This window comes from Rhamphochromis longiceps, linkage group LG6, assembly GCF_057381845.1.
Source record: "Rhamphochromis longiceps isolate RC_006_pf linkage group LG6, R_longiceps_female_GT1.1, whole genome shotgun sequence".
NCBI lineage: Eukaryota > Metazoa > Chordata > Actinopteri > Cichliformes > Cichlidae > Rhamphochromis > Rhamphochromis longiceps.
Window position 1 is genome coordinate 42,603,804 of NC_140562.1, and position 23,019 is coordinate 42,626,822.

A 23,019-nucleotide genomic window follows, 5' to 3' on the forward strand; every position below is an offset into this window, starting at 1 on the left:
GGTACATCTGGAATATGTTCTGAAGTAGTGAGGTAGATTGGATGGGTTTTCTTTGGTCAGCTCGCATGTTAAAGGTGTAGAATAAAATATCATTTTCGTGGTATTACACATCGCTTCAGAATCAGAATCAGAAAGGGTTTTATTGCCAAATGTTGAGCAGGTTTACAACATTAGGAAATTGCTGCGGTGCAGAATACAGACGTACCAGCTTTAAATATTGATACGTTTGTAACATGGAGTCCTAAACAACTCAACTTCTGTTGCTACTTACCGTATTTTCCACACTTTAAGGCACACTTAAAATCTATTAATTTTCTCAAAAATCGAGAGTCCGCATTATAATCCGGTGCGCCTGATGTATGAATGCTGGTTGTGCTTACTGACCTCGAACCGATTTTATGTGGTACATGGCACTCAAAAATCTGTCAAAAAATGTCTTAGAATGACTTTGGTAAGCTAGGAAGCCGCAACATTACAGCTGCCGTAGTCAGGAGCCTCACGGAGGAATCTGGGTCCAAAACTCCGTCTTCTTCAGGTCCCAAAGTCAAACGAACACTGCGGCATCACTGAGAGTTAAAAACCATCTAAATTCTTTCATCTGTAATAAAACGATCAGCATTGCTGCTTTACCAGTTGTAACAATTAAGTTTAACATCCAGGCATCCATGAAAACAGAATTTGTGAAATTTAATGGAGTTAGAAGTTAGCAGGAAGTTAGCTCGCTAGTTTCCACCTGAACATCATATAGCATGTTTTGACTGAGAGATTTCTGAAAAAATTAAAAAGTACAGCTCTGCTATCACTTCCAACATAAATGAAGACAGAAAACTAAACAGCAGTTACGTTTGTAGGGTTTCTGAAGTTAGGCTAGCTGGTATATAATGATGTGCTATGTGTTCGCTAGCGACATAGCTATGTTAGCATAACAAACGGTGAAGCTGCAGGATGAACGCTAACTTTTTTCCACTCGATAAAAGTTAACGTGAGGGTTCCCGATGGTTAGGGACAAATGCAATCGCATGGCAGGATGCTGAAAAGGGACCAAACGTCAGTCAGGAGAACAACTGAGATAATCCATCCACAATACGAGGTTAGTCATTAATATACTGCAACAACAATGGAATAGAGCAGCTGTGAGAGAATTCAACATTAATCAATCAATGGTACGGACGTGGAGGAAGCAAGAAGAATGAGCTGAGTAAAATTGGACTTATCTGACTTTTTTGTTTCACTTAATGCGCCTTATAATCTGGTGCGCCTTATGGTCCGAAAAATAGGGTAATAGCTGCTCATCATGGAGCATGTTTTTCGGTTACAAATGCTCTTCACCAGTCCAGTCTCCCTGCATCTTTTTGTGTGTGGTGGTTTTCAAACTTTTTGTGTCCAAGGACACCAAAGGTCAAGCAACATTTTTAGGGCATATTTTCATTCATGTCTACATTAAACGGCTTCTGTGTGATCTGACGTGTCTGATATCTTGAGTTCTTCTTTTCATTACATCATCAGAAAAAGCACTATTGACAGCCCCTTTTTGCAGCATTTGGACCTGGCATGATATCTGCTGCATATATAGAAGCACCTCAATCGCCTTATTAGACACTTTATCACAATCCAACAAATGGTCTGATTGCCTGTGGTTGTGATCCAGGGCTATAAGCCAAATTTCCCTCAGAATGGATGTTTGGTTTCCAAGCGCCTCTTTAACTTGTTTGGCATCATGTAAGTCAATTAGGCAACCTCTTCTGACAGATGATGCACTGCAGGGAAGGCCTGTTGACATCAAATTCCTTCTTTTGTGCAAATGCAGAAAGAAACTAATGTTTTTGAGGGGAATTGGGCACATACAAACAACTGACAGAGAAAATTAACAATTAATTTAAAGCCTTTAGTGTTTTTGTACTTAGCAAGAGTAATAATTTGGTTGCCTGAAAATCCCACAGCACATGAGGGGCTAATCCATGTTTATGGATATATTTTTAAACATGCAGGAAATTGTGCGTCAGTCTTTCAATTATTTCAGATGCTTGTTAGCAAGTCACAGCTTGCACACTCTGAGGATATGAAGTTGTCCTGTGCAGAGAGCAAACATTCCTCTGAGCTTCTGCTCAGTATTCAGCCATGATGAGAAAAATTCAGCTGTGATGAAAAATGTAGATCGGCATCATCCACAGTGATGCAGAAATGATGATCCCTGCAGAGAACTCTTCAGTAAAAGAGGTGAAAAATATTCAGGCGAATGAGTTCATTTGGGAAACTTGGCTTATACAGTGGCCTGATGTAAATGCACTATGATGCATCATTCAGAGGACTGTACTGATGGAGCTTCAAGCTGAACCGTGGGGGCATGTAGGTTACATCAGTCCGTCACTGGTGTGTCGGGCAGTGTGGTGTGGGGGGGCTTGCACAAAGAGGCAGGGGTGATTGCATCAGCTCTGATATCCTGTCAGGACACACACTTACTGTGGATATGCATTTATACCCAGTAAGTCCACATTATCTCTGAGGGAGCTGTCATTTCTGACTGGTAAATGAGGCTCTGCAGGTGACGGGTCTGGGTGTCACACTTCCCCATATGTACAAATGTGTCAGTGGCTCAGTAACCAGGTTTTAATCCCTCATATCGGACCATTTAAATAAGGAAAATCGGACACCGTTGGTAACTCTACTAAATTATGAGTAAAGTCATTTTTGTACCCAAATTTAACCAAAATGAGTGTAAATCAAAAGCATGGATGCGTTGGTCTTGCATTCCACCTTTTGATCTTGCCTTTTGTGTGCAACCTTTCAGGTTTCAAAGACTGAAGTGCACAAGAGGGTGGAGTACTTTTTGCAGAATCATTACTTGATACCTTTCTTAAAAGTAATGCACTATGTCACCTACTTTATAAACTGACCTGAAATGCGCTGCCACATAATTACTAAGTTAATAGTGTAAACCTTAGATACAGTCCCACACACCACAGTTAGAAATGGAGGCTAAAAGGCTGCTCATCACTGCCTTTGTCACTAGTTGAAGTTTGGCATAGACTCAAATTTATGGGGTCATAACACTTAATGTTGTGTTAGCAGTATAATGCAGTTGCACTTTACCATTGTTCTCTTTTCTATTTTTGCACAAGAAAAATAAATGTCCATATCTCGGCTCCCGAAAATGTGCTTTGTTACGGTGATTCATGGTTAAATTGTTCGTGGTGTGGAGATGGTGATTGAGAAAGTAAAAGCAAAAAGGAGTTTTCTTGTTACATGATACCTGAAAAATTCAGGTGAGCGCCTCATCTTTGATGCATTACCAGCCCAGATACAGTCTCTATCTGCAGTGTTCCTGCTCCCTTTGGTGCCATAAATCAGTTCTTACTTGCACCGTTTCTTGCATTTTAATTGCTGAATCTACTTTGCGCACACTAGAAGTCACAGGGATGATTTAGCAAATTTTCAACTGGGAATGTGAAACTTTTTTTTTAAAGTGTATAAGTGAGAATGGCAGGCTGCCTGCAGGAGGTGTCCTACAGCTAGATAAATGTTTCTTCTCTGCCATAAATGTTGAAGAGTTTCGTTCATCTTTCTCTAAATCCACATCTAGCCGTGACCTTCAGCATAATGAGGTCTCAGTATTATGCCATTAATATTGATATCCCTTACCAACGTCTCCTTTTGAAGAACAAGTTGCTGAAAGGCTGCTGGATAATATTGACAGAGATGTTCTTTAATGCCCTCTGCCTTCAAAAATGGATGCTGTGGCCTGCAGGGGAAAGTTGGGACTGATCTTTTCTGTTAAAGACTCAGGTCAACCTTCACTGGCTTGTATTAATGAATCTAACTTGTTGGTTGGTAATGAACCAGGGGAAATTTGGTCATGTATTATGTATGTGCTATATATGAAATTTCCTTACTTAGCTCAGTGGAATTTGATAAGCTCATTTAACATAAATCTTACATGAACATCAGAAAGAGAAAATTTAAAGTTATTCATTCACTCAGTCTTTATTTGAACATGGAAAAAAAATTGCAAAATGCAGATTCACCCGATAATGACATCAATATATTTTAATTTCATTTGTACTGCTATAAAAGATGCATGAAACGATACAATCATCATCAATTTGTAGTGTTCGGTTTTTCTGTGTATTAAAATGGGTCCTATTGCAAACTCATAATGATGCATTTTTCCTAATAAGTTCATAAACAATATAGTGCAGCTTTACTTTATGGGTTTTCTAATAACTTTTTTATATTAATCTCTATAAACACATTCTGTTCATGAGTATGTAGAGTCTGTTGGCAAAAGTCAAGAAAGAAAAGTCACTGTTTGAGCTCTTGGATTGTGTGTATTGATCGATCTCTGCGGTGTTCACCAGGTAGATACAGTCGCTTTCAGCTGACAGGGACTGTTGGCTGAAAGTGGCAGTTTTGAGTGGCTTTGAGTTTCTGTTTCCAGTTTTGTCATCCATGTGTTATATCAACCCACCGGACAGATGGGTGGGCGGTGTGACACCTAAATTTGTGAATGCAATAACTCGAGACCGAGGTGACGTAGGAGCTTCAAACTGAGATTCATTTCGACTGACATTATATTATGGGAGACTTTATACAAAAAGACGGGCATATCCACTGTTATGCCTAGAAACCAAAGAGCGATATATCGAATGGTCCACTTCAGCCTTCTGCCTGTTGCCATCTTAATTTTCTGGAGTCAGAAGTGAACATGTTGGCCAGAGAATGGAGTGCTGAGTTATGAGCCAAGGTTAGCAAGCTGTGTCCATAGACTGTACAAATGCATTACCATCCAAGAGCACAAACTTCTTGGATGGTCTGAACTACACTGTATCTAAAATCACGAGTGAGAGCTCCAACTCACCAAAGATGCTTTGCCGAAGAAAAGGATCTGCTGCTGGGAAAAGATGAGCTGTGAAGACCAACATTGTTTTTGTACCAGACTGCAAACATGTTTCTTTCTGCTGTAAAGTTGGAAATTGTAACCAGCTTTAAGTGGTCATTGCTACTGTTAAGCTTTATTTTTGAAATTACCATTATTCCTTAATGGCCACTTGGCTGATATTCAGCAGTAGTTAAAGCCACATAGTGTCTTGTTGTCTGGACACAACTTGCAGACACGTTAGTAATTCCACACATGGTATATGGTTGGTGTTCACCGCCCCCCCTGCCAACTTTGGTAGAGAATACCAATTTGACTGAAAACTTCCAGATTGAACATGGCTTACATCTCCATCAGCCTCCTCCTCAGACTTAACTGACTTGCTTCAAAGGGGCTTCAGCCTCCCTTCCTCAGTGCCGTCACTCTTCATGCTCCATCTTCAGTTAGGTGCTGTCTCGCCTGTTTGCTTATTATTTTCTAAATAAAGAGATGCCCGGCTGCCTTCTCTTTAATTTCACACAGCCCCAGAGTAAGAAACGGGGAGAAAATGAGGAAGGGGTGGGGTGGAGTTTCGCAGGGTTAGAGCAGGCGGATGGAAGAATTCACTGATGTGCCGGCTTACCTTCGCTTTAAAACTTTAATGAGATGCATTGAGGGATGGATGATGGGGTTTACACAGAGCGAGAGAGCCAGGCAGGGAGAGCCAGGCAGACTGAGTGCATGTGTACCTTTCATTGCTCAGCTGTGCAGAAAATCATTACTGATGGAGCACCATCTTCAAGGGACTTCCCTGCTGCTGCGGTGGGTGGAGAGGAATGGAAGAGATGTGCATCTGAAAATGAAGAGGGAGGCAACAGGGACACGGAGGGGGGGTGAGAAAAAGAACCATGGGATTAAATAAGAGCTCAGAATGCTTATCGGTTTTAAAAAACGGTGCTAGAAGACAGGCTCAGGGGTCAGCGGTGTCAGTCAGCCTAATGGGGTCTCTCAGTCGATCAACACGCTAAGGTCCAGATGGAAATATAACTGCAACTATTGTAAAGATTGTGGAGAAATTTCAGCATCTCCATTTTTAAAGAATACTAAACTAGACCCGTATACTAAAAATAAATACGACACTTACGTCGGTTATTAGCAGCTTCCCATCATCTTTGTCAAAATATGACCCACTCTTCCAGTCACCTGCACCATTTCTCTCTAAACAGATACACCTGTAAGTAGCACGTCTAAAAATAAATGTTTTAATTCTCTTTAGTTACGATGAGCCTTCTTAGGTTTGCACAGAATTAAAGGATCAGAACAACAAAGCACAAACTATCCATCCATCCATGACGGAAACCAAGAGACACTTTAAATCAGTCAGGGCTGGACTGCTTTTTGAAGCAGGTGAGATACTCGTTGGTGGAGAAGTCACTGGGACATCAGTCCAATCAGGGACAGGATAAAAGTGAAACAAAGGATTAGTGGAGATTGGAAAGAAGAATATTTGGGTGTTGGATTTGAGGGGCTGACAGTCTCCAGATGCAGAAAGCTGTCACAGACCAATGGATTGGTTTTAGTCCTCTGTTAGGCACAACGAGCTTAATTTACCCCACTTGGTGTTGACGAACGGGAGCAACAAGCCCCGGCCTTACTGATAGTTTATCAAGGTCTTTACCAGTGTAATATAATTGAATCCACATTTAGTAGTTCCAAACTAGATTTCACTGAACATGTGTCAGTGTTTGTATGTTTGTTTGCTTCAGAATAAATAAATCCCTTCTGAACTTTGTGGTCCAAATATTCTAAGATGCAAACCAAAGTAACATTATCCTCTGAACATCATGATGTTCAAGATCCTTATATTAACATTAGCATTACCACTGTGCACAATAAAGCCTTTAAGTAGCACAACTGTAATCTCTTTTATAGCCACATGTGGCCACTTATGAAGAAAAGGATGATTTAGGCAGAACAATCTCTCTGATGCAGATGTAATTCAGTCCACACTAACCTGGTCTGTGAGCTTCTGTTTTTCATGTATGTGAGCGATAATGGAACCCTTGCATATAACACAGATGGGCGTTAATGTTGGCGTTAATGGCTGCACGTTTCCTGCTTGCTTCTCAGCCCAAGTCTTCTCGTGTAGAGGTTCATTATTTTTCGTGCGCTTGCTGTAAACGGTGTGTGCAACGTCCCCAGCACGAACACAGATGAGATTTTAATGGAAATGCAGCAGCGAGGGTTCACGTGACCGCTTCTCGGATTCCTTTCACTCAGCAGGAGTTCCCCTGACACAGACACGCGGAGCACAGCCGCATTATGTTCATTCAGTACAAATGTGGCTGCGCCTTCCATTTCCAGCTTCTATAGGCGAAATGGGGAAAATTAAACTTGCACATGAACATGCACTGCTGTGCTCTTATTCTGGAGTCTTGGCTTTAATAAGGGAGATGTAAATTACTTGTAAAAATGTTGACACATTCATCTTCCCCTCTTCTCTGTTGATGTGGATTGAACTACAGAGGAAGCGGTTACATAACGCCGCATATGCCTTTGCATACTAGTTTCCAGGGACCTCTGTGGACTTGAAGGGAGCAGCAGGTTTACCTCAGAAACCCCTTCATAAATACTGCCATAGCAAAGGTTGATAGCTCAGCCTATTCCTAGTTGTTGACTGAAAGCATTTCATATTTTTGGTGAAAAAAAAGAAAGAATTACCTACATAACCTGCTACTGCGGCCCCGACCAGCATTTTCATCTTTCTTTATATGAGCACAGTTATCTTTTTTCTTTGACCAAGTCCACAGTACCAGCCTGGCAAAGAGGCCAACTGTCCAGGACCCACAGGGTCCCTGAAAGTCACAGGTTCATTGCACATGCCTTAATCCTGTCCATCCATTTTCTTCTACTTATTTGGAGTCATGTCTCACAGTACCAGGCTAAGCAGGGTATTCCACATACTTTTCTCCATAGGGAAGTTTTTCAGTTCCCCCTGAGGGAGACTAGATGAGATTTATAATCCTTTCACTGAGTTCTCTCAGCCGAATATGCCCAACAAACCTCCAAAGGAAGGTGCCCAGACCATTCCTAGGTGTAACAGCTAATTTTGTGTCAGTGTCTGAATACATGATACACTTGTAACTTACTGTGTGACATGTATTTAACCCTCTGAAGTCTAAGTCATCAGAGTATAACTCTATCCCTAACTCTCAGCCAACGGTGTTGAACTCCAGGCCTCGAGGGCCGGTGTCCTGCAGGTTTTAGATCTCACCCTGGGTCAACACACCTGAATCAAATGATTAGCTCATTACCAGGCCTCTGGAGAACCTCAAGGCATGTTGAGGAGGTCCTCGAGGCCTGGAGTTCGACACCCCTGCTCTAAGTAATCAGAATATGTAATTTTTGGTTTTATGAAATTGTTCTCCCTCGTTTTGGAAACCACAGAACACAGAAAATAATCAATCTAACTGATACGCACCAAATGCTCTGTTTGGCCCTTTTTAAAAAGGGTAGGGGTATGGTCAGGATTGGGTAGGGGCTAATTGGGAGGTGAACGGTAACTTTATACCTGTGAAGGCTGGACCAGGCTGTGTTTACTGTTGTAAATGAGCAACTCTCTTAATGATAACTGTCCAAGATCAGTATTTATGAAGTTTTCTAGATTTGCCTAGATCTGATGTTTTGTTTGGCGTCAGTAAACGCCAGGTTGGTAACAGTCCGTTTGTTCAGACATGTAGAAACGGAGATTCTGTCTTTTGTATATATTTACAGTAGTTTTTATGTTGTTATTCTGTTGATGTTTATGCTGATTTCTTGGTTTGGGAGATTCTGGAAAGTTTCTATTTTTTTTTTTTTTCAGCTGGGTTTTGCTTAAGTAGTGATGAGTAACGCTATTATTTCCATTTTATAACTATCAGACTTTTTTTTTCTATTTTAATTTAGTTTTATACAGTTTTTCTTATATCCCATTATTTTTGCATCAGTTTCTTCAAACATGCGCAAGTCTGTCCACATAGCATTTGGTGACATCTGCTGATTACTATATATCCAGATTAGTTCATCTGAATGTCAGACGTGAAGCTGTGAGTCAGAAAACGTGCTGCTGCCACATTAAAATCACCATCGCTGCTGTTCCATTATTCACTGTTGGAGTCGTTCCAGGGTCTGTCTCCATGTGACATCATCGCTACAGTCTGTCTGCGCTGCTCCACTAAAAGGGAAACTTGTTAAAATTCACAATAGTGTGACTTTATGATAAAGTGTTACCAAATGGAGATTTGTAATATTAGAGGGAAGAACGTGAAGTTTTTTCTGAAGCTGAGGTCAGTGTGGCTGTATGCAGGAAACCTCTGTATTATAACAAGCCAGTTAAAACAAACTAGTGGCCCTTTTAACACTGAACACACCGCCATTGAAACTCGAGGTAGATTTGCTGTTCTAGGACTGAAATTGCTGAACATTCACAAAACCTCTCAGCAGATCTAATCTTGTGGAGTCGGGATTACAGTGGACATGAAGCACTGCATGTAGTATGCAGATGTAAGCTGTGAGCCACAGTGGTGCAGTGATTAGCATTATTGCTACACAGGCAGAAGATTCCTGGTTTGAGCCCCGGCAGGGCCCGCTCAGTGTCGAGTTCACATGCTCTCCTTGTGCCCGCACGGGTTTTCTCTGGTGAATACAATAAAGTGCTACATAAATGTATGGTTAACCTCGAGGTCTAAAGCACTTTGAGTGGTCAACACTAGAAAGAAGTTATTCAAATGTGAGTGCATTACTTTAAGGCATGCATAATTCACACCCTGGTTTCCCACTTTTAGATGTCATAAGTTTCACACGTTCAGTGAAACTAAAACTATAAAATAAAATAATGGATCATCGAAGTTGTATTTGTCAGAGCAAGCAGCACTTGGAATCAATAACTCTGCAGAAAACAGGAACCCCAAACTGCAAAGCGTTGCTGAGGGAGGTTACTTTGCATTGCCCCAGGCCAGACATAGCATAGTTTTTTGTTTGTTTGTTTTATTTAATTTAAATTTTTGTCTGCAAGCCAATTTAGGGTCAGTTATTTCTTTCACAGAGGGTTTGCTCATCTCATTTCAGTGTTTATTAGTTTAATTATCAGTTGAACTATTAATCACCTAACCAGAATGATGTTTCAACATTTTAAACGGCAATATTTTAATTTGTAGTTGAGCTTTTAGATGACTGTAATACCCTTTCCTCTGCTTGCCTCTGTATTTTAGGCAATAGCATAAACATAAGCATTTCATTTGATATTTATACGTGCACGCTCAGCTCAGCTAACCTCAGGTGACCGACTCGTTTAAGTGCATTGCACGGAAGAGCGTTTCATTTCTGTGCCTTATCAGGCTCTTTGTGTGTTTAAAGTCGTTACCCATCTGTACTGTGAAGCGCCGTCTATCAGTTTTGCAGCATTTGACTGAATGAGAGGGAGTGTTGCACTTTACACTTCAGCCTCCATCCTGCCGCTTCTGTCAGCAGTCACATCATTTATAAAACCCCAGACACACATTTCCATTGGCAGCCAGGCTGTACATAGTCATGCTGTCACTCTGCCACCATTGTTTGACTGATGGTACAGGATGTTTTAAGGTCACAATCACATCAACTGATTTGCTCCAGAATTACAAAACTAATATTTTCTGTTCTTCAGTGTTTTGAATCTTGAGGTATTTTTCTGATTGTAGAGTTTGATGATGAAACCGTACACTTGATGTGTTATTGACTTAGCGTTTTGTGAAGCGGTTTATCTTCACCAATGAAAGAGATCTGCGATCATTTTCTGTGGTATTTGAGGCCTTTTGGTGTTTCTGAGCTCGTCAGTGCAGCCCTCCTTTTAACAAACGTGTCTCATTGCTGTGTTTGTCACTCCTAAACTTTACCGCATGGCTCTGAAAGGTCTGTTGGTTGTTTCAGGCTAACAATGGCCTCCTGCTTTGGCAGCTCTCAAACCTAAATATTTCAGCTACCACAGCGACCAAACACTAACTCACCCCTCAACTATAGATCTGAACGTTCACATTAACTAATGAGAAAAGGAAACCGTTTGTTTGTTTTGAATTAAATCTGAAAGTAATATTTTTGAAGATTATCTTCCCAAAGCATCTTTACCTGATTGTACTATAATATATGACAACATAACTCTGATATCAAAAATTAAAAACCAAACAAACAAGAAACAGGTGGAAGTAAACACAACAAAAATGGTCAATCAGGCGGTTCTAACAGAGAAACAGCAGCTGTGTTCAACTATTTCTTTCAGTTTTGACCCAGTCATAAAGCCCCAAACATCCCAGAGATTTCCCAAACTGCTCGTGCAAGATGCCAATTAATCAGTAAACATTGTGCCTCAGGACTCGGGCCAGAGATATTTGGATGAAGTATTAATGATCCAACTCACACAAAGCCTTGGTGACTGAAAAGGGGTTGAGTGGGAGATAAAAAGGAGCAAGAAACAAACTTTCAAGAGCCACAGTTCAAGCATATAATCGTTTTATGCTTCTGGTTACTCGCTACTAAATCTAGAAATCTCTACCTGCATGTGAGGCATTTAGGGAACATCTGTAAATTGTACCTCCACAATGAAATTGCTGACCTTTGGTAAACGCTGTAGGGCAATAATTCATGTATGTGAGGGTTGCTGTTGTTTGTGTTTGTGTCAAAGCAACCGACCACTGCAGCGAGAGCTTCTCGCTTCGTGTGTTGTGTTTATTAGAAGCAATAAACATGGTTTCATTGAATGTGTGAAAGGGCGTCCTCTTTTAGAACATTAGTTTGTCTCTGCTAGCATTGACAACTGTTTACTTTCATATGAAATGTTTAGTGTGTGTCTGCAGAAAATAACCCAGGTTACATTTTCCCAGGTCAGCACTGCTTTACTTATTTTTTCCTCATTAGGGTGTCAGCATACATTTTAATGATAATACTAATGCTGGCTGCCATAATATGGTGTGCTTTGCTTTACTTTTGAATGCTTCCTTATTTCGGATATCAGGAAGATCTTTCTGATGCAACTCTCTCACTTACTGAAGCTGGGGACCAGCTTGGGGACCAGCTTCCACTTCTATAGCTCCTGGTGGGGATCTTTGGTGTTAAGGCGAATGTGTTAACCACTACACTGTGAAGCCACTGGCTACCACAGTATGGCATGGAAATTCATGCATAATAATTTCATTCATGTCCTAGCAGGGTTACTGCGTGAGCTCAAACCTAATCTAAGTTTGAGATCATGCAGTAACCCTTCAAGCACATGAATGATAAAGTTGCTGACTTGAAACGTGCAAGTTGGTTGAAGGAGTAATGAGCTGTGGAAGACAGCAGGAGTCATTCTCCTCGTCCCACTCCTCCTCCACCACCCGCCTACCCTCGGAGCAGCGTTGTAGTTTCTTCACACAAGCAGCGCTTCATTTTCCTCCTCAGAATCTAATATGTACATGCCCACTCCTACCCTCTCTGCTCCGTGCCCACACGCTCACTCATTCACCAACCCAATTAAAGTTTGGCTGCCTTGCTCTCTGTAAGTAATAATCCCCCAATTTCCTCTTCATCTCTGCCCTGCTGGCCTTCTGTACTTCAGTAAACTTACCTGCTTGTCTTCTTCAGGAGCATGTATTTCACTGGCTGCAGTTTAGGTGCAGTCCAAAGTTCAGCAGCCGCTTTGAAGAGTGGTGACAACAAAAAGGTTTGATCTGTATCTCGGAGCTTTTTTCAACTATGAATTGGTTTTGAATAAAGGTACAGAATCTTCTTCTACACATTTTAGTAGATTTTTTTTCCCTGAGACTTATTCACAAAGTTGGGTCTTCTGTATGTTAACTCATGTTGTTCTTTGTGATGAGCTGTTTAGCCAGTGAACACTGTGGCTTTGGGGATGGAAGAGATAAATATTTTGATGTGATGACTGAAAAACATTTTTAAATAACTATTATTGGATAGGTGGTCCTGAACCTCTGCACAGACATTCATTCTTTCGAAAGGACAAAATCATTTGTTCTTCTGACTTTGGTGATAAACGTTTGACATACAGTCCTGTGTGAAAGTCTTGAGTCACCCAAATTCTTTTGTATTTGACTTTTATTTTGTTTTAAGTTCTCCAGAATTTCTGAAGGGTCAATGTTATTCTTTGGACATTGGCTGCTATTTCACTCATTTTCCGTCCAGTCCTTGTGGTCGACTATTTTCAAAGGAAAGTTTTGGTGTGTTAAGCTACGTAACCCTGACCTATGAATCATTAAAGCTTCAAAAAGGCACTTAACTCTCGGGATGAACCAGTATTGTTTCTACAATCATGAATCAGTTTTAAATTGAATGTTTGTTACTTGTAGGGTGTTACAGAAACACATAAATTTGTCCTCATGTCTTTAATTGAAACTATGAAAAATGAACTGTGTCTGAAAGGAAAAAACCCCACTAGAAATCTGACACCAGACCTGAGAGAAGCATTTGGACCATCAGTTGATCCATCTATTGTTCACTGAAAACTGGCTGTCAAGTAGTCAGTGAGATATGCCAAATTACAGAAGGTGGGACTAGTGTCAATCCCAGCTGTCAAAGGGCAGCAGACAACCATTTACGCCTACTGCCAGTTTAGAATTTCCAGTTAACCAAACGTGCATACCTGCCTTTGGACTGTGGGAGAGAACCCACCCAGACACTGGGAGAAGATACAAACCCAACAGAGAGTGGCTCTGGTTTCTGTGCTTTACACATTACAATAACCCAGGGGTTGGCAACCCTGGGCACGTGTGCCGCAGCTGGCAGGCGAAGGGTTAACTGATGGCACGAAATGCAGTGAATTAATTTGTGAAGGTGCATTAAAAAATAAATGGCCAGGCCAGCGTTGCACATGACGGTATCTTAGCTATCAACCCCAACTACCAGATTCAACTTGTAATTGGCTAAAAAATACCTTAGCCTATCGGTGAGATGGATGTTGTTAGCTGTCAGTTTTTTTCAAGCGATGTTGAAATTTCCACATCCCAACACTTCAAATGTTTCAGGAGCTGTCTGCTCCGCACAGCATCAGCACCGCAGGAGTACTCGGATACATCCGTACTCGAGACAGAATTCACAATGTGTTTTCAGGACTTTCAGGTGTATGGACCAATGTTTTCTTTTCTGATCAAACCAGAAAGCTTTATTGAGCAGCTGGATTTGTCTCGCATTAACTGGCTGAGTTAATGCGACATCGAAATGCAGTTGATTGAACTGAAAAGCTAGACTCTGTGGGGGTCAAAGTTGGCAGAACTACGAACGCAGCTGGAATCCACAGCTGTGCGTGTTCATGGAGCTGCTGGACATCACTACCTGACAAGTTTAACCGTCTTCAGAACATTGCAGAGGCCTTATTGACAGTATTTGGCTCGACATGTCTGTGTGAGCAGATTTTCTCTCACATGAGTCCTCAGGTAGCCTCTGAATGCTGGACACTCGGAGACCTGTGTCTAGCTGATAACTATTCGCTGATAACTATTCGCTGATAGCTGCCAACATCTGCGAACAAATATAATCCTATAAAGTGGTTCTATATAGTGTGTAACTGTTAATATAGAGCATTATTAAATTTATTGCTAATGCAATCATATGGCACACTGACTTCTGAGGAAATTTTAGATGGCACTCATCATCAGAAAGGTTGCCGACCCCTGCAATAACCTGTGAATCGTAATGAGTTGCGAGCTGGTGGACCAGTTACATTGTTCATGTTCTGTTTTTCTGATGGCTGCCAAATGGCAAGTCTTTCTTCCAGAAGACTCCAGTCACTGCTAGTCACCTAATGGCCAGGATGTCAGTGTGTCATCTTGTGGTCACAATGATTCCAACACAGATAACAGCTATAGTCCTTTTTCTGGTACAAACTGGTGGTTCCTGCAGCAGGTGGAGAACTTGTTCACTTGCTGCAACCGTTTGACTGAGGCTGCAGAAGACAAAAAGGTTTACCATCGCTAGCTACAGTCCATGAAAGTGGAGTTGGGCTTGCGACCAATCTTTTATTTATTTGTCAAAAAAGAAGAAGATCTAAATTAATGGGAAACACTTCAGCTTTGATATTAATCCTTTGCCAACAGTATGTGAGGAATGTGCTCTGCGAGTACCCTTCTTGGTTAATGACATCGCACATTTTGAGTCCCCTGCTTGCTGATTGATATTCGTTTTTCCTGATGGTTTGTGTCTTTTAACAGTGTTATATTGAACTTCTATCCATTATTATTGTTGACTTTTAATTCCTTAATGTCTCGTTACTAAACAGTAAACATGTTCTGTGCCGCATTCATAGGTTTGGTTTGAGCAAATGTAAACACAGGAGAGGGAAACCGTTTGAAACTGAGCTTCATGTGCTGCAATGTTAAGCACTGGCAGAATTACTTTCTTTTGATCGCAGTGGGTGCCCAGAATGTCAGTCTGTTTTTGATCATTTGCAATCACAACCAAATAGAGCAAGAATGTGGATCAGACTTATTATAGATATTGACATGATCAAATGCCACCAAGTTCTCTCTTCCTCCCCTCCCATCTTCTTCTCTTTCCCGTACAATCTCCCCTCTACCCCGTCTCCCATCCATCACCCTGCAGAGTGGAAACGCACACTCCCTGATGCAACCTCCTGCTATATCTGTGCTCTGTTTACTTTGGTCTGTCTGTTTTTGCCTGAAATTCATTTTTACTTAATCATCTCTGTTTACGTCCGGGGATTCACAGATTCCCTTTTGCAACCAGTGCAGACAAAAACAAACAAAATATTTAATCTGCGGCTCAAATGAAATTCAATAGTAGGTGTGAGCAGGGCGATCTTAAAATGTATTATACGGAGGAAAACAAATATACCTGTGCTCACCATAAACAGCAAAGCTTTTATGTACATATCATGAGTCCAAAAGACTTTCTAGAACAAGCTTTCCTGGTTACATTCTTACACTTGTTTTTTCATGGATGTCAGTGACACTTAGGATCTTTGCTGTTCTTTAAAGAAGCAGGAAGTCACAGTACCGCCATGTGGGATCTCATTATTCTCCAGCAGCAGGAAAAAACCTTCGAATTCAAGTGCCAAAACTTCCATCATAGTCGGGATACAATTTCATAATGTATGCACGACTTCTGTCAATTTTGGCAAGTTCACTTTCAAGCATGTGGCTTGGCTTCAAACATTGGTGGAGAAAAACAGAATCAATAACTAATCACAGGTGGATCGACATGCTGAATGGGAGCTGTGTAAAAAGCAACAAGTAGCATGTAATCTGTTTTTACCTGGTAACATTTTTCCTGTAAGTAGGAATAAATCAATTCTTCTTTTTCTTGAACAAGCTGAATTTATCAGCTTGTGTGGTTCTCACAGACGGAGCTATTTCACATTTTCACGTCATTTTTAACTCGATGAACTGATGCATCACTTTCTTTTTTTCCACATTATTGGCTTTCAGCATGGATTGCATCATTTTGTGTCACATTCTCCTAAAAGCCTTCTTTTATTTAAAAAGTTGCATTAACCATGAAGTGATTAATTAGGGTCGTTTATAGTCATACAGAAAATTATTTTTGTATGACTGACTTTTCTTCTTTGTTAATAATTCAGTTGGAGATTTGTTCCTGTGCTTAGAATCATTGTCCTGTTGCATGACTCAGTTTTGCCTAAGCTTTGGGTGTTGGATAAAGCCACACACAGGAACTACTTTGGTATGCTCTGGTATACAGAGGCGTTTATGATCTGTGCCTGCAAAAGAAGCTCAAATCATCACTCCTCCATTGCTGTACTGTAGCTGCCAGTTGAGGTGCTTTTGGTGATATTTCGCCAGCGTGGTGCCGTCCTGCATTATGGTTAATCATCTGTCAGAAGGACATTCACAGGGCCGTAAGGACCTTGACCTTACTGGTCAGAGCAGAGTAAGGACTGCCGCTACTGTCCACCAGTAGGACAAGAGACTCCGTGGAGAAGCAGCTGATTTTTTTGTTTGTTATTTATTTATCACAAAGTGCGCCAAATTTTTTTTCTTCCAAATATTTTATCCTACCACTGTTAGCTCTTTTTGCACGAGGTGCATGTCTACACAGACTCGCCACTTGTCCTTGTCTTTATTAGTATCTCTTTTTTATTAAAAACGTGAGTTATGGATTAGAACAATTAATAAACTAGTCATCACCTGGAAATCTTTGTGTGTGAGGGAACCCAATGATTTTCTGGCTGTGATGTGAATCTCCTTCCTGCTTTAACATTCCTGCAGCTGATGTTTGTGTGACTGACGTGTGCTTGTGTGCACACACCTGCGCTCTTCCAGGTGTGTGATGACTCACAGTCATCGCCGAGCGTTGAGCCGAGCATCTGTGAAGACTCCGAGCATCTTCCTGCTGTGACTTACAGCTGGCTCGACCTCTCGGAGCTAACCGCGCATAGTAAACAACCCCCGCCCCCCTGACAGGCATTTCAGAAATACGATGTGTATCTCGCCGCCTTCCCCCCTCCCCTTTGACTGTAACTCAGCCAAAATACACTTATCAGTGCTCAGTGGTTGTAATCTTTGAAGGGCTCGTTTTTCATTTGAGTGTTTATCCGCTGATTGTTTCCCTCATTGGTCATAAAATTTGTGCTGTAGAGGCCAAACGCTTTTATTGCATTGTCTCGTCTGTGAGCCCCTCTTGTTTTCATTACAGCCCTGATCACTAACCTTTCCCTGTGTTTTCCCCCCCAGGTTTTGTATGCAGAAGAGTGCCAAGTTGGTGCCAGGGGTGACGTTAGACCTCATTGAGAAGTAAGTGGCACTCCACAGCCATCCTTTGACTGTCTCCCTCTTTACAGGAGGGCTCAGTCTAAAGAGATCATTATCCTGTTTTCCTCGTGTCACTCTCTCCTGTCTGTCTTCCCGTCTGTCTCTTTGCTCTCGTCGCCGTCATTGTCAGCCCTCTCTGTTGTTTTCCATCCTGCAGGTATAATTCCCAGCCTTTGTTTCCTCCTCACAGTTGAAGCAGCAGCAGTTTGGCAGATTTAAAGCTGTGCATTTCTTGCATAAACCTGCGGGTGCCAAACGGCGGAGTGTGGAAGATCTCTTGCTCGTAGGCACATACACTGAGATTGATATTAACATTCAATATGGATGTCATATCCAGAGTTTTAGTAGTTTCACAGAACCATCAGCGTGGCTCCTTTTTCAAACCTTAGGTGCGGGGGTAGGGTAAAGTGACACCGATAAACTAAGTTGAGTGAGACTTGGTTTTTGAAGCCGTAAGTAACTTAAAAACGGGCTGTTAAATCTCAGCAGAAAACAGTACATCTCATTGGAAAGCACCTTGAGGTGCTGAAGTTGAAGACTGTGTCAGCAGTCTCTTAATGACATGTCACACTCTGTTTGCTTAAGGTGAGTAATCACTTGTCTTCACCTACTCAGATTATGATTTCTGCCTGTCACTGACAGCCTGTGAGTGCACATCCACACATTACTTCCACATCTCTATTATCTACTGGACTTTAATTAGTTTTTGGATGAGGGTGTACACGGAGAAACTGTGAGCTCGTGTGCTCATTCTTGTCCTGTGTGTCTTTATATTCTTTTTCCTTTTTGTGTGTGTTTTGGTGCTTTGTACACAGCAGCAGTCCCACAGTGACGCAGTTTTCCTTTCCTGTCCAAAACATCATTTTGTTCTTTGGAGAGGATATTTCTAATCCCTCAACTCTGTCAGTGGCTTTCATAGTAGTTTGGTTTCTCAGATTGTAGGGTTTATCCACCTTAAAGGTGATCTAGTCTGCTTTTCCTTTATTATCTTACCTTTAATAGTAGCTGGATAGTAGGAACAGTAGGTCAGAGGTTCGAATCCCAGCAAGGGTATGTCCCAGGCTAGGCCCCCATGCTACCTCAGTTTTGGGAACAATGGAGATACTGCTCAGAACCCTCAAACTCTCAGGTCTCTGGTAGAGGACCCAAGCTTGACCCAGTAAATCCAATGAGCCTAAAGCTCAAGACTCGGACTGCTCTAAATGCTCCGATTTCAGGAAGTTTTTTCCACTCATGGTGTATGATGTCGATGAGAGTAGATTTACTGCCATGGTCCTCGCAGGCACACAGGTCTGACTGCACCATGTGATGGTTAAATCGTTTGTTTGCAAGCGGCAGCTAATCAGAAGAAAGTTTGCAGAATAGTGAGGGTGGCCTTAAGGGGAGGGGCTAATTGTTGATGCTTCGGCCTGCTCCAGAGAAGACCAAAGGTATGACATAGAAAGACTTTCTCAGGTTGCTTTTTTAATCTTTGATTATTAGTTTTTCTTCCCTTTGTGGTGAACTCTGATGTAGCTTCCTTTGCAGCTCAGGCTCACTCCAGCTTCGATCGCACACATAGCTATAACTACCTACATCAGGTTACCTGCTGTTGATTTTTGGATCACTGCATGCAAAAACATCTGCCTGGATTGTGAAATCCCTAAACAAATGGGCACAAATGTCCTGGGACGAATCTCTCTTTAAGTTGCGTTCATGGAAAGTCAACACTTTCCACTAATGTGGAAATATATGCTGGACGCATGATCTTGGTTTGCAGCTCCGCTTTGTTTTGCTGCCCATCACAAAGTTAAAGGTGTCATTTGCAGGTTTTTATCGTCCTCTGGAAATATCCTGTCGCTTCTGCAGCAGAGGTGTGAACACAACATATTTACATATTCACTTGTAAGCTTTTAATTTGAAAAATCTGAAGAACAAGTTTGTTGATAAAACTGAGCACATATGGAAAAATAAGAGAGATGATAAAAATGCATTTCTCCTGATGCAAAAACCACACAGGTTTTCTATGTAGAGCTAAATCTTTCATGTTTCTTGTCATTAACCTGCTGCCCAGGATTATAATTAGGATTGTTTGTTCCTTTTTTCAGTTGTACTCACTCTGCTTAAAGTTTCTTTCCTCCAGCTGTTACATTTCATAAATGATAAATTATGTGACTCATCACTCACTGTTTATTTCTGCTCTGTTCATACTTAATATCTGAGAAACTACGTGTAGAAGAAGTATTTCACCTGTTGTGGGCCCAGAGGAGGTGCAGCTGTGTTATTTGTTGGGGAATTTACAGGTTCACTATTGACTTGCTTCCCAAGTTTCTGCGAGATTAGTGGGGATTAGTCATAATTCTAACAAGTCTTCTCTCCACAATTTATTTGACATGGTTCTTATTATCTTGACTATAAATCTTTTTGCTTGTTTGTACTTTCTGTCTGATCTTTTCATTTGTACACGCCATTTTTCCCCCCCACTACTCTCTCGTGGATGAGTGTTACAAGAGTAATGCCCGAGTACACAACAGCCACAGCTCCTGCGGCACGACTCCCATGGCACGATGGTAAAACCACTAGAGCGATGAAGAACACCTTTGATGAAATAACCTCTTCTTCCATTTCTGTTTCCTTTCTCCCCACTTTCCACCTTCTCAACCACACCAACATTAGTCGCTGGGTTTGACAGTATCCATTCATGCTCTAGCTCTCACGTCCTGTTTGTCTTTCATCACTTGTCTCACCAGAATTATTCTGCAGTAAAGTAGAAAAAGTAATATATGACCTGAATGCTGTAAGGAGAATTTTAGCACCCAGAAACGTCACACTAGTCTGCGTCAGAGATGGCGGTAGGGAAAGCATTTCCCCTCTCGTCTCATTCTGCCGTTAGGCCGCGAGTAAAACACTGAACAGCAACATCAAAGACGTGAAAGGTTAACAATGGTGTGAGAGTCTTTCTGCTAAATCAAAATGAAATTCAAAGTAGTTTCTGTCAAAGACAAAGGCACAATCTTAAAGAATGGACTATGTTGTAGCTTTGATTCCTGTAATGGTCTCTTAGTATGTATAGCCACGGCAAGCAGAGAGAACAAAAAACCTTCAAAGAGAAAAATCCAGGCTGTAGGGTGAACCCGTCACACACATGCCTTCTCTGCTTGACCCTTCATGCTACCTGTCTGCCTCAGAGATGAACACAGCAACAAACAAAGCAGTAAAAGTGGTAAGGGTGCACGGCAGCAAAATGCTGACCTTTTAGTATAGGCTCAACAGATTGCATTGGAGATGTTTTCAACTTGAAACTGTCCTAATTTAAAACAAAAAAAAAAAGAGCTGTAAAATGTGTAATTCATGAGATACGTGACCTTGAGTTGATGCACAACCATGGAATTATTAACAGCAGGCTATTATATGAGGAATAAAACATGATACACAGAAAGACCAGTTTTTTGTTTGTTTTTTTTAAGATTTCTACATTAATATGACCAAAAGCAACATCTTATTTCCACACATTTACAGGCTCTTGTTTAAAGGGAATACAGTTAGACAGCTGAAGTGAAAATATTAGATTTAACCTCATATGCAATGTTTTTTCTGAAGAGCCGTGCTTTCTCCTCGGTCCTCTGCCATGCACCATCGCTGTCCGCTATGTAGCTGATTGTAAACCTATAGGTATGCACCTTAGCCAATGAGAGGTCTTCAGACACTTACAGGCTACTTTACTGGACTGATCTTTGTTGATTGAGGGTAACTTGGGTCATGAATTCTGTCATGTGTAATCTGGGGGTTTTCGAACCTTTTCCAGCCTGTTGAGCATCTTTATTCTTGAGGCTGTGTTCATGTTCACTCCCTTTTATTTATGCACAACAGAAGTCATCTCAAGGGACTTGCTGTCAGGTAAACACCCTGCAGTATTAGATAGAGAACCTCAATGATCCAGATGTCTTCTATGAGCAAACATTTAGCGACAGTGACGAGGAAGAACGCCCTTTTAACAGGAAAAGAATCTATCAGAACCAGGCTCATGGAGAGGGCTCACCCTCAGCTTGGAGCAGATGTCCCCTAGTTCAGGATAAAAGAATAGGAGAACACACAGAGACCACAAACAACACAGCAGACGACATTCAAAGACGTGCAGCAGTGGCCTATAAACACTTGAAGCCTGAAACAAGAGTGGACTGCATCATGAGCCGGAGCCTGTAGCAGCATAACTCAGGGTCAGCCAATCCAGCCCTAGCATGAGTTGTCAAGATCACATTAAAGCAGGGTGCATACTCACAGAGTTGAGTTTTCATATTCATATTAATGCCGTACTTGTCTTCATTGAGGTTTCAGCAGACCTGAGTGTGACTGGCGAAGGTGTTTGTGTGAATTTAACACAGACGCTGGAAATCCTGATGCTTTAGTAGCTGTTTTGGCTGATTGCATCTCCTGCCTGTAGGACAGAGGGCTAAGTGTTGAGTCAGCTGGTGTCCGTCAAAGTGAAATAACGGATCATCTCTGAGCTCAGTATTTGACGTCATTAGTGACTTCTCTTCATTCAGATAATTCAAACATTCATTTCCACTGCTTTGCAAATTACGCTTGGCTGTATGTTCTGCTGACTTAGGGCGACTATAGGTAGTGACTTTTGTGTTTATCTCATCGCTTCGCTCTTGATACTAAATACTAGAAGTCTTAAAGCAGGGGTGTGGGAACTCCAGGCGTCAAGGGCCAGTGTCCTGCAGGTTTTAGATGTGTCTTTGATCCAACACAGCTGATTTAAAGGCTAAATTACCTCCTCAACTTATCCTGAAGTTCTCCAGATGCCTGGTAATGAACTAATTGTTTGATTTAGGTGTGTTGACCCAGGATGATATCTAAAACCTGCAGGACACCGGCCCTCAAGGCCTGGAGTTCCCCACCCCTGCCTTAAAGCTTCCGTTAGATTATGGAGTTCAAATGTGACCCTTGATTAAGAGTCGTACAGATAGTTTTTTTTCATCTCAAACTTGCCTTAAATAAATTCTTTCACCTCGTAATATTGAAATGATCAAGCTCTCTGTACTCTGTGCTTGCCCAAAAGGCCATTTCCTTCTTTTATCTTGTTACAAGACCACGTTATAGACTGTATATAAAAGATGGCTTTATCCCCCTTACCGTCATTTGTTTGTTCTAATCCTCATTTTCTAACTTTAATGTTAGATTTAAAACCCTTTGTATTGGTTTTGGAGCCAGGACTTAACATATTTAAGACGAGTCTGTTTTACATGTTAAGTGTAACTAAAGCTAGCAAGTAGAGCAGGGCGATATGGCCAAAAATATTTATCACGATATACATTTAAAAATGTGCGATAACGATATAACTGATAAAATATAACTATAAAATTGAAACGAGACAAAATACTTTACAACTCCACAACT

The 23,019-nt window shown here is 41.3% G+C and overlaps 1 protein-coding gene across 4 annotated transcripts in view; it reads left to right on the top strand.

Moving 5' to 3' along the window:
- The window catches only part of rptor (regulatory associated protein of MTOR, complex 1), a 217,397-nt gene that overhangs the window by 94,114 nt on the left and 100,264 nt on the right, over nucleotides 1-23,019 (top strand). For all 4 annotated transcript variants that reach the window (XM_085410820.1, XM_085410819.1, XM_085410821.1 and 1 more), the window contains exon 8: nucleotides 17,560-17,619. In XM_085410820.1, the coding sequence (XP_085266946.1) occupies nucleotides 17,560-17,619 (60 nt within the window). The remainder of the gene's footprint in view (nucleotides 1-17,559; nucleotides 17,620-23,019) is intronic.